At 30.6% G+C, this 21,396-nt stretch overlaps 1 protein-coding gene and 1 long non-coding RNA gene across 3 annotated transcripts in view; both read left to right on the top strand.

Moving 5' to 3' along the window:
- The first annotated feature begins 5,916 nt into the window (after positions 1-5,916).
- Positions 5,917-14,126, top strand: LOC100163825 (glucose dehydrogenase [FAD, quinone]). 2 transcript variants are annotated; one of them, XR_119230.4, is made up of 3 exons: positions 5,918-7,759; positions 11,934-12,342; positions 12,520-14,126. XR_119230.4 is itself a non-coding variant. In XM_008183713.3 (2 exons), exons 1-2 carry the CDS (start codon positions 6,221-6,223, stop codon positions 12,279-12,281), a joined length of 1,887 nt encoding a protein of 628 aa, XP_008181935.1. In that variant the 5' UTR covers positions 5,917-6,220; the 3' UTR covers positions 12,282-12,513. The 2 variants fall into 2 exon arrangements, 1 of the variants encoding a protein (XP_008181935.1); XM_008183713.3 differs by lacking the exon at positions 12,520-14,126 and having other exon boundaries at positions 5,917-7,759; positions 11,934-12,513.
- Positions 14,127-20,258: 6,132 nt separating this feature from the next.
- The window catches only part of LOC100574418, a 5,999-nt gene continuing 4,861 nt past the window's right edge, over positions 20,259-21,396 (top strand). The window contains exons 1-2 of the long non-coding RNA XR_003839073.1: positions 20,259-20,295; positions 21,053-21,060. This is a non-coding gene — a long non-coding RNA (uncharacterized LOC100574418). The remainder of the gene's footprint in view (positions 20,296-21,052; positions 21,061-21,396) is intronic.

Consider the following 21,396-nt stretch of genomic DNA (forward strand, 5'->3'; position numbering starts at 1 on the left):
ATGTATGTTTATAAGGCAGTTCATTACCAAAATAACTTCGTAGATTCTATTACATAAGCTCTGTCCATGGAGTTGCCCCCCTCCCCCCAAAATTTTACATAGGGACTCAAAACTTGTGCAAATATTTAGCAACCATCATTAAAAATGAGAATCCTAGATAACATACATAAAAAATATAATCGATAAATGAAAAATTTAAGGGGTGAAATAATGTTATGCTATATTCATAGAAATTATGCTTCTATTGCCTCTGTTACCGTGACAGTTATTATCTACATGTAGAATTGTTTTGACTTCTAATGAATATATTTTTGATATATTTAAAATGTTTAGAAGCTAATATATGAAGACAGTTTTTTATATCACGTACCGGTACCTAGTTTTGCGCAAACTGTTCAAATACTTTTTTCATCAAAACTATAAATATATTATATTCCTATATATCGCACGCGTTACACCACTTAACCAGCGATAACCACATATTATATATTCTAGTGAGGTTAGATAGAATAAACATTGCACATTATACGTTACTTTAAATTAAAATAAAGTTGAAATGTGATGCAACAGCGTATAATCGATGTCCGATGAGTTCAAAAATACGCTCAATAAGCATTTAATTACTATTTAATTTACATGCGAAAATATGACAGTTCATTTTTTAAGTCCACGAGATAGACGCATTGAATTGTACAAATATTTTACTAACGCCACACTGCATAAGGAAACTTTTTAATATATTTGATATTCAAACAAATATAATTGCACAGTCAAAATTTTACAAAATAAATATGATGGTTAAAAATCATTTATTTTTTCCGAATAACCTAATTTCGTGTATTTTGTTTTTGTTTTTAAAACAATAAGCACTAAAGACTACATAAATATTCAAAAAATGTATATTACAACATTTTAACTGACAAACGTTCTAAACGTTAATAAAACATAACTATTCCACTGCGCAATAAACTTTCATAACTCATTAGACATAACTATAATAGTATCATTATCACGTCATGACATTTTATAATATTATAGGTAACAATAATATATTATTAGTAGGTAGTAATATTGTTGTAAACGGAGACACAGAGTAGTAATGGTTAAACAGATTCCCATTGTCACCGGTTCAAAATTTAAAAAAAAAAATAAGAGGGATATCAATAATAACTCAATAGGCAATACTAATTAGATTAAAAAATATATTATTTCGTTAGCCGGTGTATATAGCTATTGCAGTGTATTATTTATTTTACGGTGTACATGGAAATAGTGTGCACACTGCTTAGGAGATTTTAGAAATATTATAACAAAATTAGATTTGCTCGGTTTTATTAAGCATTGTTCATGTTGAGTGTTGACCACGCATTTCTCACAAAGACGTGTCTCGGGTATTATTCCTGTCCGAATATCTCAATAACGTGACGCGTATTGTACAAGACATTTGTGTTTTTTTAACCTCACAGGAATAGGTACATGTATATTGATATAGGTATATGAACTATAAAGAATATAATATGACTCCATTAGTATCAAGTTATGATTCCATGGAATGCTGCAGCCTAGGGCCTAAAATTGTGTGCAGTAGTACACACTATGTACAGTAGCTAATATTAAATGCGCAGTAGCAAATTAAAAGTGCACTCTTACACATTTGCAGTAGTGCATCATTTTTGGCTTTTATACATTTTTATTTGATTAATATTCAATATTAATTATTGAAAATTACTAATTAGCATATTGTATTCGTTTAAAATCCATAACACTAAAAATAATACCGACTTCGCCATATTCTGAGCGGCTTATAATATTTAATAAGTATATTAACTCAATAGCTATTTCGTTTTAAATTTTAATAGGTTCAGTCATATAGCCATATATGTATCAATGGATTTTATAGAAGATTGTATTAGATTGTATTTATTATAACTACTAACTAGGGTTCGAATTTGAAGGCAAATGCCTTTCTCTTATTAATCATTATAGAAAAATAACTTTTATACAAAAATGTGTTTCATTTAATTTCTTAGACGATGGATGTATTTTTTTTTTTGCCTTTTTACTTATAAATGCCTTTTTTGTGTTTAATTTTCAGTTGATTTTATAATTTTATACACAGCTTGCGTATTATCGCTACAAATGGGTTTATAATTTATAACTAAATAACTAATTATTAATGAATAACAAAAACAATAATTATGCAATAAAGTTATATGTAGCATGTGCACTACTAGGTCTACTAGGTCTACTAGGTCTACTAGGTGTATGTTTATATTTTGGTGTAGAATTAGGTGTGCAGTAGCAAAATATCTTAATTTTAGGCCCTGCTGCAGCCATATAATTTTTATTATAATATATTAATATCCATGACGTAGGTACATAACTATATTGTACCTAACCATAATTTAATTACACCAATATTTATTTTTAGCAGTATCACGCGTATTCATTACAATCTAGAAAAATTAATTTTTCCTGCGGATAGAATTTATTCAACGGACAACAACTAACAACTGTATATTTAAATGCCTACTGACATTTAAATTAGGATAGTCATCCATTTGTGTTGTGTGAAAAAAATACACACAATATAATATAATATATTTATTATGTAAGAAATTTTTAAATAATATTTAATGAATGATTCTCAATGTTACTTGATTTGTTCTGGTACAATTTCGGCACGAGGTAACCAAACAATTGCGAGATAATTAATTCTACTCGGATAACATAAAACATTCACTTGACTACATACATTGAAGCGATAGTCACACATTTAACAATAGCCCAATATTTTGTTTCCAGTCTCCATAATTTTGATTTTATGTTTAAATATAGGTCAAACTTGGCTACAATACTCACTAAGAAATGCACTAGTTTTATTTATTATTTATCTAAGGAATACGATATTTTGAATAAAGTAATTTATATAACTGTCTGTTAAAATACTATCATATTTCTTATTTTATTTAAGCTTATAAACGTCCACAAATTTAAATTTGTAATTTACATATTCAATTTTCGATTCGGATAAAGTGGTCCATCTTCAAGCCTTGAAAACTCGGAATAGTTACAACACATTTTGACCCATAGAACAACATTATTTAATAAAGTAATATATATATATATAATATATTGCTTCAATGCCATTTGAAAGCAAATTATAAGATGCATTATATACACGTGTTATTGTGTTTACGTAAACCATTTGTTCTTCTCATCCAAAATTGATTGAAAATTTGCTTAGTATTTCGTAGAAATGTTCTTACAACTATTTATAATTAGTATGATGTTTAGATTAAATTAAATAATTTTATATTGCGCATCTACGTGCTATAGTAAATTACTGCAGTAGTAAGAAAGGTATAATAAGTTAATATTTGAAAACATTAAATTTATAATATCCATATTATTATATTAAGATTTTTTTTAAGCCTGCTATCCAACAATTAGCCCATACATAATTTAACTTAGTAAAAGATTCATTGACAGTTAAGACTGGAAACATATTAATGCAACTCGATCTCTTTTCCAAAGCCATTTTCTGCACTACAATATTTTTCAGACAACAACTGATTATTATGAGCATTTAAACTATTAATCAATTTTCAATAATAATAAGGTAATCTGATCTATTGGAATGGCATAATTTTTAATAATGACAATTCAAATAAACTATTATAGTACCTACCTATATTACAACTTATTTATTTTTTTTTTTTTGGATGATTAGTTGAACGCTATGCCGAATTAGAGTTTAAAATATTGTACTAAAATATATTAGTTATACACGAGTACCTGCCTCCTCCTAATGTAATTTACTTCAACATAATATTTAAAAAAATGGAAAGCCAAGCATTTATTTTGATAGCTGCCATAGGCGCAATTTCTTTTGGCTTGGGGGGGGGGGGGGCTGAATATATTGAAGGCAACCAAACTATTACAATATACCATATTAAAATTTTATGTACTAGGTTTTTTTTTGTGGAGGGAGGGGGGCTATGGCTAAGTTTGGGGGGCTTAGGACTCTCAACCCCCCCCCCCCAATTTGCGCCTATAATAGCTGCGTGTACTCAAATTTGAGTGGATACTCCAAACATATTTAATAGCAATGCAATAACAACAAATATTTTAATAAGATTTCCAAACAGCAAATATGTTTAGAAATATTAAAAGTTGCCTTCGATTAAAATGTTATAGCCTTATTGGAATAATGAATCATTAAGTATTTTATTTTAGTAATGATAATAACAGTATTATTTATTTCCCATGTCAAATGATAATTATTACTATTTAATATTTATAAAGAATTTTTTTGATCAGTTAAGATAAGTTCAGTCCCTAAAGTTTTTCACAAGATTTCTAGATTAAACTTCCTTACTCAAAATTTTAGGCTCGAGTATGCTACTGATGACAAACCTAATGTCTTCAGTTCTCGAATGAACCGTTTTAATTTTTTATTCGTTGCTTGCAAATCACTAAATTGATGTCTTAACATATTTAATGTTGTTACAAGTTTATGATTTTATATTATTTGATAATAATTAAATAATATAAAGGAAGATAAAAATAAAATAAAATGTTTAAAATAAGTTTATTTTAAATATTCTGGTGTTAATATTTTCTTAAAAGTTTTATGATAAAAATTCAATATTATATTTGAGAGTTGGTATTTAGTCTTCATTTGTGATACTTTCCATTTCAATGCTTTAATTCAAAAATTCTTTGTGGTGATATATAGTTATAGACGGTAATTATTGATGATTTGTGCTTCTTTTTATCCAGTCAGATAATAACATAAACATATGTATTTGTTTGCTTCATGTGAACTTAATATATATTTGATAGAACTAGTTTTGGGTGGATATAATATAATATTTCTATCTATGGTACCTAGATCAACATATGTATGTAATCAAAGGGACGAGGACGAATTATTGTTGTTACTATATTATACTATACGCAGCCACTATGAATATATTGTTTTAGTGAAAAACTGAAGTTTACCCGACTTTATATAGGTACTGGCAGATAACTAAGATTTATTCAGCCATAATCTTGGAGGAGTTGTTTGTTTACATAACATTATATTTTACAAGTTAGTGTGCTATAAATTAAAGATCGTTAATATAGATTTTAGTAAATTTCCATGGTTAATGTAAGCAATTAAAAAAATGATGTATAATTTGTAACAAAAATATTTTCATAATAACTGTTTTGATTACCTCTACATTTTTTCTTCCTGTTAAACAATCGCTTATGGAGTAAAAACATTTTTCGTTGATCGACTGTCAAACCACTCAGACAGTGGTGCATTAAACCATTATTGTAAAGCTTGGACTCACCATAGATATGTACAGTAACTATTCTCCTTCTTATCATCGAAATCAACCATCATTTACAAAGAAGGCAATATTTACAAAATAATATTATCACAGTATATAATATAATATAATATAATTTTATATATGAATAAATATAAAATAAATATAAACATTGCCTGCTTTATAAATGGCCCAACATCTGTTCCAACTGTGGTATAAAAACGGCTATCTAGTTGTATTATATATCTATGGCTTCACGCACGCAAATCGATGAATCGATAATGGATAATTATATCTATACGTCAAAAATGCATAATATCGGCAATCGTCATCAGCATTGTTCGATGTCACACATAGATACTTATCTATATGCTTATAATATTTTGTACCTACCAATCTACAAACGGAGAAATCGTCGCATTAACATACATATTTAAAGTACATCGTAATCTGCGTATAATTGCATTATAATTGGATATAAATATCGCGTTTAGACCCTATGTGTCGCGGCGAAAGCATATTTTCAAGGAAACAATAAATGACCCGGGGGGGGGGGGGAGGATAGGAACGGAATGTTTTAATGACCGGCGTCACTTATTACGGAGTGGTAGTATAAACTATAGCAATACCATGGTAGTACGTATAGTATATTATTTCTGAGGACCTTGAATACACAGTGCGACACGCGTCCGCTCGGGAGCGAACCCGATCACTTGTCGTTGATTCGCGCACACCGGCGTCGCTATCGAATCTCCGCGGTCCAGCGGTGCGCTCGCAATTTTCGATCACAACAACAATATCATCTGTGCTCGTTCACAACAACATCACATTCTCAGTACCTATATCATATTGTATCTCAAATATATAATTTATTTTCTGAACCTCGAACCGACAACATGAAACCGACCGTAGCGCTTCGGCACGCGGTTTCGGTGCTGATCGCGGTGGTACTAATTTCGGTCAGGCCCAGCCAAGGTATGGCGTACACAGTTTTCCAGGCAGTAGTCGAGTACTACCGGATGGTAGCACCGGAACCAGTGGACGCAGTACCGGATGCGCCGTACGTTGGCCGGCAGTATGACTTTATTGTGGTGGGCGCCGGTTCCGGTGGGTCGGTGGTTGCCAACCGGTTGACCGAGGTGGCAGGCTGGACGGTGCTGCTGATCGAGGCGGGTGGCGAAGAGAACGCCATGACAGACGTACCACTGCTTGTCAGCTATCTGATTGGCACCGGATACGACTGGGGCTACCGAACCGAACCACAAGACGGCGTGTGCGGCGCGATGGATGACCGCAAGTGTCGGTGGCCACGGGGCAAGGTGATGGGCGGCACCAGCGTTCTCAACTACATGATGTACACGCGGGGCGTACCGGAGGACTACGACCGTTGGGCCAGGCTGGGGAACGTCGGTTGGAGCTACGCGGACGTGTTGCCGTACTTTAAAAAATCGGAGGACCTGGCAGACGGCCGGGTCGCCGCGTCACCAGAGGCAGCGCATCTGCACGGCCGCGGCGGATACCTTAAGGTCCAGGAACCATCGTGGAAGACGCCGCTAGGACCGGCGTTCCTGCGCGCCGGCCGCGAGCTGGGCTACGAGACACCCGTTGATTACAACGGACCACGGCCACTTGGATTCTCGTATGTACTGGCAACGACAGACCATGGATCCCGATGCAGCGCGTCCAAAGCTTTCCTGAGGCCGATCCGGCACAGGCCCAACCTTACGGTGGCCAAGCGGACGACGGTCACCAAGGTGCTCATCGAGCCTGGTACAAAGCGTGCGTACGGTGTGCGGTTCGTCAGGAATCGTCGGACCTCTTTGGTGTACGCCCGTAAGGAGGTGATACTGTGTGCCGGGGTGTTTAACTCACCACAGCTGCTCATGTTGTCGGGTGTTGGCCCGGCGGAACACCTGGCCAACGTTGGCGTGCCCGTCGTTAGCGACCTCCGGGTAGGCTACAACCTGCAGGACCATGTGTCCATGGCCGGACTGGTGTTCCTGGTAAACCAGTCGGTTACTATCGTCGAAAGTCGGTATCGAAACCCTAGGTACTTGGTCCAGTATGCCCTAGCCGGTGACGGACCGCTGACCGTGCCCGGTGGCGCCGAAGCGGTGGCGTTCACGGCCACGAGGTATGCAACCAATGGGTCCGTGGTACCCGACATGGAACTGGTTTTCGGTCCCGGAGCGCTGACCGGTGACACGGGCGGCTCACTGCACCGCTTGTTCGGCATGCGTGAAGACTTCTACGAACAGGTGTACGGCGGGTTCCGCGGCCGGGACGCTTGGGGCCTAGTGCCCATACTACTACGACCACGCAGTCGCGGCCGGGTCATGTTGCGATCGGCCAACCCGTTTCACGCACCGCTTCTCTTCCCCGGCTACTTGTCTGACACCCACGACCGCGACGTGCTCGTCGAAGGCATAAAACAGGTATACTTTACATATTATAATAGCCATCATATTATAATGTCAATGTCTATTGGTTTATATTATAACCGATCGATACTAATTACCTTAAAGTACTTGTATACATTTGTTATAATATTTTATGAGGTAGTGTGCAATTGAATACGAGGCACAAGGCATTTAGAGTACCTACATAATATACCGTGTCGATCAGTCGATCGTATTCCACAATGGATAGCGATAATATTGGTATCTTCTACCGTTAGAAAATATAAATCAAAGTTCGTCGTTTCTTTGACTGAAATGTCGAATAGTTTTGAATACGCGTAAGTTTCTGTTCTACTTTAGTGTACTAAGTCTTTCAAATTTCAAATTTTTAATAGTTACTAGTTACTATACATACTATATTATTATAGTATTACATTGCAATATTTATATATTATTTAAAAATTATTTTCTCAAATAATCGTAAATATTTACAACACACAAGTGCGTGTTTTATTATGTAAATGTTGTTTCTATCAATTTCTTAATGTAATAAAGTATTAATAATGACTAAAACCAAAAATACTGAAAATCAACTTTTAGGGCCAGTTGCACCGTCTCTGATTAAGTTAACCGGAGTTTAATCGGCCGAATTTGCCCGGTTAAATATCTGTTATCAGCTGATTAAGCTTAATCGAAGTTTAACCGTAGACGGTGCAACTGGCCCTTATTACTCCCATATAGTAATGTACTAATACGGGACGGTTTTTATTGTCGAAATAAAAGAAAAATACATTTCTGCGCCAACCGTATAGGTATATATCAAGATATTTCTACACACTTTTGTACTAGATATTATTACTCCATACTTTTACAACAACGACATGCGTATACAATACAGCGATAATATATTGTGCATAGGTATTAGGTATCGAATAATAATAATAATAATAATAATAATATTAATATTATATATTATAAAATATAAATAATAAAACCCGTTTGTCAACGGCGGAGGGCATTGAAATCACTAGGCGGTTCGTCTGCACAAATACGCTCGGTGTCGTGGTCACATATATTACGTATATCATAACATACCTACCTCCATAAAACAGCTACTGCATATAATAATTTATGCGCAGCCCGACGACGACGACTTCGACAAACCGGAGGCAATACCAAACCGTGACGCGTCTGCTGCAGTATATTATCGCTATTTTCGTACACATAGGTATATGAGTTTTAACCGGTGTTGGTCAACACGCGATATATAATATTATCGATGCTGCTAGATATTTTTATTATTATCGTCGAGCGTACGATATGTCATCTTAGGTTAGGCTATGTACGCGCATGGTGGGATAGAAAAAATGAAATCGAAAACCCGTTGACCGGAGACAAGCTTTACTTACGTTCGCGTGAAATATTATATACCTATGTGATTTTTTCCCCTCGTTTACAACGTTGTGAAATAATATCTTGCGACTGTTGCAAACTCACACACGATTGGAACCCCCAGTCGAGTCGGCCTATTAAAATATACAGGGTGATTCACCTGCAAGCATGTTTACCCCCATTTTTTAATTAAATATACCTCTACCTAATGAGTGTATTCAAATTATAATATTTTGAATTTGTAATAGTATATACTTTACGATATTTTCAAATATTTAGATTTTTTACACTTACATTTTAAAATAAAAATTTCCATTTTTTCGTGTTAAAAAGATGATTTTTTTTAAAAAAATGTCGATGTATCCAAATTTAAATAGTTCTGGAAGTGAACACGTATGGTGAATCGCCCAGTATTCGACGAACAGATAAGCCACTGCGCGTCTTTTTGGCCGCGCAATTTGTTCACGTCATCAAATATAGGATCTGGTCAAATACTAACCGGCAAACGTGATATATCTATGTATTATTTATTATAATGGTATTCAACATTATTATAGGTTGTTTCGACTTGTTTATTTCGCAATCACTTTGTCATGCGATCACGAATGCAGTTTTTGCGGTGGCGTCCGACACGTGATCCGAACTATCACGTCCACCGACGACTATTCGATCTTCGTACAATAATAATATAATATAATATGATTTATAATATTAATTTTTCACGCATTCCAATAAACAGTATATAAACTCCACTGGCATTGATGATGACGATTGACGATGACAATAAATATGATACTGATTATAGTATCTCAAACCGTATTTTTTTTATAAGCCACCACAACAAATCCCCCCAGATTGATAAACACAACAGTGTCATAAATAATATATAAACAAACAGGGCTCGAAAGAATTGCTCGAAATTATTTTCACTTTCATCGCTAGTTCACATTTACTCCTCAACAGTTAAGATTAATTATTTTAATATTCATGAACAATAATTGTAGTTTTGGAAAAACCATCTATAGATAATATATACTATAGTATATAAATTACTTTTTTCCCTTTTCCATGTCCATTACGCTTTTAATTTTTTTAATTCCCAGGTGTTTTATTATTTAAACGACTGAAGGTCTTTATAATCATGTTTAACAATTCCATAAAATTGTACATACTAGATATAAATTATATATACATGATTTTTATGATGTCTATAGTATATTATTATAGTAATTCAAAAATCATACAATAATTATAAATATTCTCTAATATAATATGTATTAAAATAATATGAAATACATATTTTTTTAACCGTTTGGTCGATGCCTAATACAGCATGACATATTGCTTTACGAATTACGATTCAAATGTTTAACATTCATTTAAAATGAGTTTAATGCATTCTAATCACATAACTAAAATATAAAATGTACAACTACCTACTAACAAGCAGATTCTTAAAAGAGGTGTACAAGGTTTGCAAATATTATCTTGCTTATAATATTATATTAGGTGTAATTGGGAACTATATATTAATATATTATTATTTTTCTCACATTAATCTTTAAATTCGTAAGTCAATCAAATTATAACTAAGTATAATACTCATTCATTGGTAAATGATCGTTATACTTATAACGTGTTGAGTGGCTACAGTAAAATTATTATTAGGTTACTTTATTTTATATATAATTTGATCAATATAATATATGAGAATATTATTGGTTTGTAAGTCATTTACAACTTCACGACAAATTCCTATAAATATATTGGCCGTGTAACACTAAACTAATAATAATATTATGAACCTACCTTGAAATTGTAGTGTCACAATTGTAAATTAAATTTAAAATAATTATTGACCAAACAATATATAGTATATAGTATATATATAATAATATAATAATAGTATATAATAATAATATAATAATATATTTACTACTTACTTTATGAGCGAATTAGTTAACTGATATTCGACAACATTTTCTAAATAGCTACGGCCTTCCAAAATAGTTGCAACATACGAGATAAAATCGTACTTATTTCTGCTCACCCATCGGTATGTAACTGTCAAAATTCCAATATATTAGGCACTAATTTATATTCAAACACAGACATATTCAAATTGAGTAACATAATTACTGAAACGAATTATATTTTACTTGTTTGATTTCAAAGTTCAAAAATGTTGTCATGTTCAAATTTAGGTATGCATAAACCACTTTCTCCTTCAAATATAAATAATAAAAATAGATTCTTTTTTTTTTCTTAATCATTTTAGAGGTCAAACCCGATTTTGGGTTACGACATCACCATACCTAACTTCATTACAAATGAGTAATGACTGAACATTTGACATTTATCTAAGAAAACGTATGATATAGTAAACCTATAGCTGTTCCAAGATTATGTTCAGATGTGATGATTTTTCAATACATTTAAATTTATATTGATAATACACCACTATTTTACCTAAACGAGTTTTCTGTTAGAATACTTAGTTTGTGTATCGTATTTAAATACAATTCGTTGTACGGCGTGACGTATAGGCAATAGAGGTACATTATTGCGTTCAATTTATTAATACATATCATAATAGGTCGTATAACATAAAAAAATAAATCTGGTTTTTATATTATTACTATACGTGTACTATTTGTGTTCAAACGTGTTATTATGCTTTCTTAGTTTGGAGTCTTCTGTGCCTCTATAAATAAGTGTAATTACCATAAGACATAATAATGTATAATAATAAAAAAAATGTCAAACTCTTTTTTTATTGCATGTATTTGTCTCATCATTTGGTTATAATATTGCGTAGGCCATCGCAGTCAGCAAAACTCAAGCATTTCAAAAATACGGGTCTACTCTGTTGTCGGTGCCGTTCCCGGGCTGTGAACATGAGACATTCGGGTCGGACGAGTACTGGGGTTGCTCCATCGGGCAGCTGACCACAAACCTTCACCACCAGGTGGGTACATGCAAGATGGGACCTGCCTCGGACCCGGACGCCGTGGTCGATCCAAAGCTCAGGGTACGTGGCGTCAAAGGGCTTCGGGTGGTGGACGCATCCATCATGCCGCTTATACCGGGTGGTCACACCAACGCGATGACATTCATGATTGGCGAGAAAGCGGCCGACATGATCAAGGAAAACTGGATCAAATGATCGAACCGGTCGTGCTACGCTGCTACCACTGTGAATATCACATATAATATATTATGCTACGGTAGGTCCAAATCATATAATATCGCCGTGTTATGTCGTCACTGTTTTAACATATATTTAAATTATTATGCATATTATTTTTAAAAAAACTTTATTTTATCGGCCATTACTCGTTACGACTTTACACGTTGTTTTCAGTTTCCATCATTGTTTTACTTGAAATGATTTTTTTTCTCAGGTGCTAATGACGAGTGAAATATGATAAATCAATCATTTGTTCGCATAATATATTATATTAATATATTGGACAATATAATCGTTTTGTGAAATACATTCGTCATCGTCAATACCACGGTTCATATGGGTACCTATACTAATGCATAATAAATCGAGTACACGCGTTTGATTCAATGAATAATATAGTGTTTAATATAGTATACGCTATGAGCTATATTATGTACCTAAATAAGAAGATTATAGACTTTAGTTGTGTCCGTCAAAATTCAACACGTATCTCAGAATTTAATTTTCGTTACCTCGAATATAATATTAAAACGTGTCTCAATAACAGATAACTCGAACTCATTTCATCCCCACAACCTTCGAGGCAAGAGCCTATGTTACCGGAAAAGACATAAATTAAGGAATTAACGTTAATGACTATAGTCAATAAAATGAACTCTAATTTTAGGTAGGTACTAATTATAAGTTGTAAATAGTTATGTATGTAAAAGTGTAAATATTGTGTTTGTACATTTTAATAATTAGAAACGGCCTTTCGTTGTAAAGTCAATTTATCGATTTATCTATAATGGGTTCTAACAATAACGTACTTTCCGATTCTAATATGTCGATGGTCGTACATTTGATACATTTTTTATAAAAGATGGCCGTCTATCGGATACAATATATATGCCATCTATGTATATAGTAGGTTTACAATATAAATCGCGATTAATTATTTGTTATAATGATTTATTATATTAATTAAATTATAATATTTGTACACACACATGCCTACTAGCACATTGCATAACATGTATCTAGTATTCTAGTACCTACATATATTATCTACCTTCAAAGTGTCAAGGTACACCAAATTTAGAAAATAAATGATTTAATTTATTTATTTTACCTGTGTAAAGTATAAATGTATAATTTATCTTATACGCATTATTACATTTCTGACCCAATTTAAATATTTCGCTAAACAAAATTATCAACATTGTCTATCAGTTTTAGACATTTATATAATTTCCTAATCATTGTTGTAAATGTATTGACAAAATATTTGAATTTTACAACCTTGCCTACCTATGTTGTCATTTAATGCCTAGGCATTGCCCATATCGACTACTAATGATAGGAATTTATGATATTGGCTAGGAATTTACGTTATTACCTAACTTACATCATTGACGGTAACATATACAATATACATGTTATAACTTATAATAAATACCTACAAAAAATGCACCCAATCAACAGCATTTTTGGTATATAAATATATAATATGATATTATCTAGTCAAAAAATAAAATGTGCAATACATTTTGCTTCCATTTTATTTATTTTTGTTATAAATTACACTTTAGTTTATTCCTATTTATGATTATGAATATTTTGTAAAAATGTTATAATATTGTACAATAATTGTACTATATAATATAATATTTATGTATTGGAATAAAACAATATTTTTTTTGTATGTCTTACTATAATCTTAAATTGAAGATAAAAAAATGCAATGCAAACAATGTAAAAAACTTGGTTTTTCATAAATAATCACCTTGTGTAAATAGTGTATAATTTGATTATTTATATTATTGTTTTTCTTCAACAGGTATTACTTTTTTGTATTAAATTAAATGTCAATTGTGAAATATATTATTTGTTGTAAGACTTTTTATTTTAAGAATAAATATGTTTTGCATTACTTTAATACGTTATAGTTATTGCAGACTGATTAGCGCCTATATAACATTATACTCTATAATATTTCCGTATAAGTTTCTTATAAAATATAGGTAAAATTGTAAAAAAATAAGGACTACCTTAAAATTCTTAAGTAATATAATATTTACATTTAATATTTAAATATCCAGTCGAAACCATAGATTATGTAAGAACAAAACTATTTTTATAATTCACTATACGAAAATATTCAAACAAAAGTGTTTTTAACAGTGATTCACAATACACATTATACCTACCTGTAATATTAATTTTACGTTATAGTGTTTTTAGTAATGTTTTCAGCTTAGTAATGTTATATGACATAGTGGAAGTTTACCAATTGCGCTTTATACATTTTAGGGTCAATAGACAAATTGCGCTCAAAAAATTTCACAATACCTAAGGAAAAGTTATAAGTTGGTTATACATTTTTTATGCGAGTAATAATACATAATATAATATAAATAAATGAAAATTTTTTTTCTTCACATTTAACAAGTTACTTTTTGATCATCAATTATATAAAATGTATGATGATAATAACTTGTTTTGGTCTATCACTCATATGCATATTTCCGTGATAAAATGTCCGTAATAATAATAACGTTTCATAAAATTCCCGATACCGTTATAAAATTTATTATAGCCAGTCACTCTAACCAGTAATCAATTGATCAATAAATACGTTTTTAATTTTCAAACATTTTAGTGTGTTTATGTTGAAATGATGGAATTAGATCAAAAAACAATATTTCTAAATCTGAAGATAGCCGACAGGTGGCAAATTTGAATACAAGCGCAATTGGTATATTTACTGTAAAATATAAGAGGCGCAATTGGTACACTGACCCTAAAATATAAGCTGCGAAATTGGTATATTGACCCTAAAATACAAATTTTGTTTTGGCGCAATTGGTCCATGCCCGACATAGTACCTACTAACCTGGCATATTAAAAGTGTTTCCGGTTTCGATATTAAAATATTGTTGCAATTACTTACATTTACGTATCGTTTAACACTTATTCACTTTACATTTAATACATCAAAAATATATCAACATATCAACCTACCGTTCCATAGATAATGTTAAAAAATAACGAATGTACGTCAAAAGATGGCAAATACGAGTTGAACATATTATAATATCTTTGTTCAGTTAAATCAGTGATGGAAACTGGCGACCTGCATACCATTTTTAACTAGCCCGTGCTACATTTCAAATTACTTTGTAAAAATATAAAATGTTAGAATTTTTCTGTATTTTATTTTATTATATTTATACAATTTTTAAAATCAATATAATTTTTATAGTAAAACGTAGATATGAATTCTTATCTAATATTGAACTATTAAATGTCTTATGGTAAGATCCATTTAAATTAAATAATTCGTTTAAACAGTTAATCGGCGTTTTAAAAAAAAATAAACACCTTTCTTATGTTGGTGAAAGCGGCCCTTAATATTATATTATTTATAGGGACATAGCTAACATTTTTTTTTTGCTTTTTATGTTCTCTGGACGGCTAGATTTTTGAATTAAAAAAATTGGCCGTCTAGTAGCACTGAGTTACCCATCCCTGAGCTATATAATGGATTTGTTTATATTTATAATTCCAAATCTCTATGCTTTTCTTTTATTTATTACATATTTGTTTATACATTAGAAAATATACTTAGGTCGAATTAAAATTTAAAGCTTACATATAGTATTTTACAATAAAATAATGCTCAATCTAATTGAATGTTAGTGGCAAAAATATCGCTCAATAGTCTATAATGATGCACTTTGATGATAATCCGGGTAGTTCTTTAAACGGCTGGTCTTCGTTATCGATAACTTTGCTTCAAGCCTCGAAATATTTCCACTCTCCAGCTAAGTTTTTCTCGCGGTTAAATATAGTGGAAGAATCAAGCTATCCGACAGTAAAAACCCTGTTTTAATCACTTAATTTAATCACTTCACTGAATCCAGTGGTTTTGAAAGAGAAGAGTGATATAGTAAAGCAATTCGTATTTATAAGTAGCTTAATATATAAGATATATGATAGGAGAATAGATAATCTAGATCACGGACTAAGGTTAGGTATATTGAGCTATTAGGTAAATGATTAAAAACAAGCAATGTAAATAAAAATTTAAACTAGAAAAATAATTATTCTGCATAATTTATTATATTGTATAAATTGCGTACATTAGACATGGCTTGGTTACATAGTTTACATTATAATAATATTGCGTTTTATAATCTTTCCAACTTTTTGCTATTCATCGTTATACACATGCTGAACAAACTCCATTCATAAGATCTTCAATGGTTCGTTTTAGAATTGGTAAAAAACCTGAAATTATAATAAGTTAAATTATAATATCATAGTTTAATAATTTATTGAAATTCACAGAATGCATAAGAAAATTCAGAAATCAAAACTTCTAATAGGTACCTATTTAAGAAGACAATAAGTTTACATTTTACCACATTCTAAATAAATATCACTGTCATTAAATAATATGAAATAACATCATAATAAGCTTACCAGAAGAAAATGCGCTGGCCATTTTGTGCTCTTGATAGTTATTGCTTTCTAGTTGACTTTCTGAAAGGTTAGTAAAAATAATATTGTTACTTAAAATTGTTAAATATTATGTTCCATCTAAATTCTCAAATGAGATGAAAGTAAAAAATAAATATTATAGTATATAATTAATTGTTTTTATTCTGAATTGAGTTTATAGGAAAATATTAAATAAACACTATTAGTTTTAAACTTACGAAATATACTTGCTCCGTCAGATGAAAATACAATCATAACAACAATAAGAAACACGACAAAAAACGTTTTGCTTGCCATCATTGAGATTACAATTGTAATATTTAAATATCTATAAAGTATAAGAATAAAAAGTTTTGTCGTTACGATTGATAAAATAATATTATTTAAGCATTAATTATATTATTATACTTTAGATGTAATATATTATATGTTACAATATTTAACTAAAACCGTAAGTTAGGATAAACAAGTACTATAATAGTTGCAAGGTATTTTAAATCATAAAATTGGTTACTGTAAAAAAATATAAAGTGTGGGTTTTGAGAATTTGAGAATGATACTTAGGGTTTATAGTGACTTTTTCCTATATAGATACATCTTTAGATTAGTTAAAATTATGAAAAAATATCTTTTATTTGTTCACATTAGTTTCCACAAAGTAAGGAAAAAATGCAGATCAATTAGTGGTATCGAATAATCGAAAAATGTAATGATTTAAATATTGTTTTAAGTAATTATATCCCAGAACTGGGATATAGCAGCTAATTTTAAGTATAGATAATTCTAATATCAAAATTAAATAATAATAAAAATGTACTTAATAATATATTAGATGACTACTAATAAGTAATAACTTTTTAGCTGATGCCGAGAAATAATAATAATTGAATAATATTATTTCTAAAACAATAATATCAAAACAAATTAGCTTCCCAGTTCATGATAATAGTAAATAGAAGACATACGCTATCTTATGTCTAGTTTAGCGAACTGAATAAATTTCCAACATTTGTTGGCAACATTAAATCCGGATTTAAAAAAAATCAATGAATGTTAATAAGAAAAGTAGGATATAAATATGTAATCACTAATTTTAAATTCAAATAATTTAAAAAAAAACAAAAGTAAGTAATTATTGTAAATGTGAAAATGTATTAGCCAGTATTAGATGCCAAGAAATAATTATTATTTATCAAATATTAATAATAGGAAAAAACCTACAAAATATATAATGGAAATTTGTTAAAAACGCTAAAGAGGTGTGAGGAGTATTTTTGTTTCCGATAAATTTTGTAACGTAGTTACACTAATATTATCTGCCATTAGTTATTAATTTTTTGATGAGAAAAATGTTTTGAACAATTAGTAGTCTTGATGGGATATTCCACCTTACACACCTTATATCAAAACTTTAAATGTTAATACAGTTTTGGTTCTAATTCTCGTGTAACTCGTTAATAATTTAAATAAGTGAATATATTTTTCCAAAATCATAGAAGTATAACAAAATAAAATATACAAAAAATTACTTATCTTTAATATTAATTTAATATTTTATAATAAAAATTATATTGAATATAATATTTACCTGCGAAGTGCTGCAACTTTCGAGTATAAGAACTGTTCAAAACCAAGAGTCAACTAAATAAAATAAAATATTCAAGTGCATAAGAACAATTTAAATATTATTATGTGAAACACATTTCTGTATTATTTAACCACGACGATGTTTACCCTAAAATTAAGTAGACGCAGTTAGCAGACCAGTGCTTCCCAAAGGGTATTCCACAGGCTGCAGCACACTATTATTATAGTGTGCTGCGAAATTCTAAAGTTGTGTCGTGAAAACTTTAGGTTATATTACTGTTTCATACAATAGAATAACATATTGTTGGATATCCAAAAAAATAATAATATATAAATTTATTATATATATATATTTTATAATTTAATTTTACTAGATATAATAATATAAAGTTTATGATATATGCATATTCACGTATGTTTTCGTAGTCCTAATTAGAACTTATTTTTGGCAACACTATAATATTTATCCAAAGTACACCGAGACTTAAAATTACTAATAATAATGTGCCTCGATGGACAAAACAAGACTGGGAACCACTGCACAAGACCGCGTATTGCTTTGTAAATATTAAAATATAATCCTTATACAGTGTTGTATTATGTTGGTTCTTAATGAGAACTGTACATTTTAATCAATCTTATTTTATAACATAACATTAAGTCCGACATTAAGTACTAGTTTCTTTATTTTATATATCGAAAAAACAGTTTTTTTATTAATTTATAATTTAACTAAATATAATAGTATAGTAATACAATATTTATTACTAATATAATATATTAATTGTCTGGAAAAATGTTTAGACTTCAATGATTATAGGTAAGGTTGTAAGTTTATTTTTATTGTACCGTCGCTAATGACAGGAGGGACCACTTGCGGATTCTTTTCTCTATCACTGACCACATATAGTTTATCATCATTAATTATAATTACAAGTATAATAAGCCAATTAAATTTAGTATTATTCTTTAAAACTTTTGAGTATCACGGGCTCGACCTGAGCATGTCACCCTGAATCACTAGTTATGAGTGATAGGTAGGTTATGTTGCACCTGGCCAACTCTAACACAGTATCATTAAGTCATCATCTTGCTATTAGTTACTTCACTTGTTAGTGTATATAGTTCAGTTAATTTTGCGGATTTCGGATTTCGTGTTAAAAACCGGGTAACATTTTTGCGGGTTTCGGGTTTCGTGTTGCAAGCTGGGTAACATTTTTTGCAGGTTTTGAGATTCGTGTTCAAAACCGGGTTACCCGGGTTCAAACACGTTTTGACACCCTGCCTTTAAAAAAATTAAAAATAAATATATGAATATAGTGTTAATTTAAACGTAAAAATAGGATGAACATGCTAAACAATAACCATATAATATAGTTTTGGTGTAACTAAAAAACTAATAACCGTAGATAGGTACTTTAAATTTTCACCAGATGTATATATGTTACCATTTTCTATACACCATACTATCTTAAAAAAATTTTTCTCTTTTTAAGCTATTTACTGCAGGTATAAGAACATTTTGATTATGATTAGTTTTTTTTAAATATTGTCGATAAAAAAATGTATTGCTCAGTAAAAATAGTTTAAAATGTAATACAAGGTTCCTCAAAAGTTGTTGATAGTGGAAATTAAAAAAATAAGTTGAACACAAATCTAGAATAATTTTTATGAGAATATATGAAGAATTTCTAACAAAATTTGTCAAGATCACGAAAATTTGCAAATTATTTTGAGTTATTTAATTCATTAAAAAATGTTCTATACAGATTTTATATTTACGATTTGAAAATGTAATACCTACTAAATTCCAAATAAATTTTTTACCTTTTAAAAAAAAGTTAAGCTTCTTTTTAAAAATTATAGAAAAATTTGTTTTAGAATTGTTACGCATGAACATTCAAAATGGCATCATTTAGTGAGTAAATACAAACAATTCATATTTACACTGAAATAAATATTGGTTATAATGAAAAAAGTGAATAACAGTATACAAAGTGTTAGGTATAAGTGGGGATGTTCGATTGTTTCTATTAAGTATTAACCAACGCTACAGTCGTTTAATCGATTATTTTTTTTTAAAGTAGTCGCCACCAATTACCGATTAATCGAAATACTAAAATGTATTAATTAATCGAAAAACCAATCCAGATATGAGCATTTTTAATTTTTGATAGGTCTCATACCCATATCTTGCTTGCAAATAAAAATATAAAAATCGTCAATGCTTAAGCACAGATTTATTACATAAAAGTTTGATAATAAGTCAATTCACACGATTGAAACTAGTGAACGAACAATTTGATATGTCATATGCGTGTAAGGCGGAGACAACAAATACATGGGTAGCGTCCTCTTAAATGAGTAAACCATAAACCTGGCAGGAAATATAATACATAGCTATACTTAAACCGTTAAACTTCTATCGATTGTATTTATCGATATTTTATTGTTTTGAAATTTTTAATCGATTAATCGATTGTTTCAATAGACTTTTAACAATCGAGTATGTATTATGACTATAAATTATGATAATCGAACAGCCCTAGATATAAGGCTATTACATAAATTAAAATACGTAGAATAGTATCTACTTGCGTTTGTCTATGATCTTGTATTCACTCGATACCTTCCTATTCTCAATTAAATAATATTTAAAACATAAATAATTTCAGATATAAAGGTAAATAAAGAATTTTTTATACGATTAATATTTTTATTTTAGTATTTTGATATTTTAAGTATAAACATAGATTACATAGGCGCAAATCACCTAAAAATATCAGGGGGGCTTAAGCACCAAATTTTTTTTGGAGGAAGCAGACTCGTGAGGGGCTTCACCCCTCACACACCCCAACAGTACCACACCATATATATTAACAAAATACAAATCAGTAATCACACAAATCCAACGGGACGGAATGCAATAGAGCTACAAAACTATTTTAATCCTATTTTATGGAATTACCTATACTGCGGGTCTAATTAGAGAAAACGAGTGCGTCGCGCCCATAGAGTA

This window comes from Acyrthosiphon pisum, chromosome A1, assembly GCF_005508785.2.
Source record: "Acyrthosiphon pisum isolate AL4f chromosome A1, pea_aphid_22Mar2018_4r6ur, whole genome shotgun sequence".
NCBI classification, from domain to species: Eukaryota; Metazoa; Arthropoda; class Insecta; order Hemiptera; family Aphididae; genus Acyrthosiphon; species Acyrthosiphon pisum.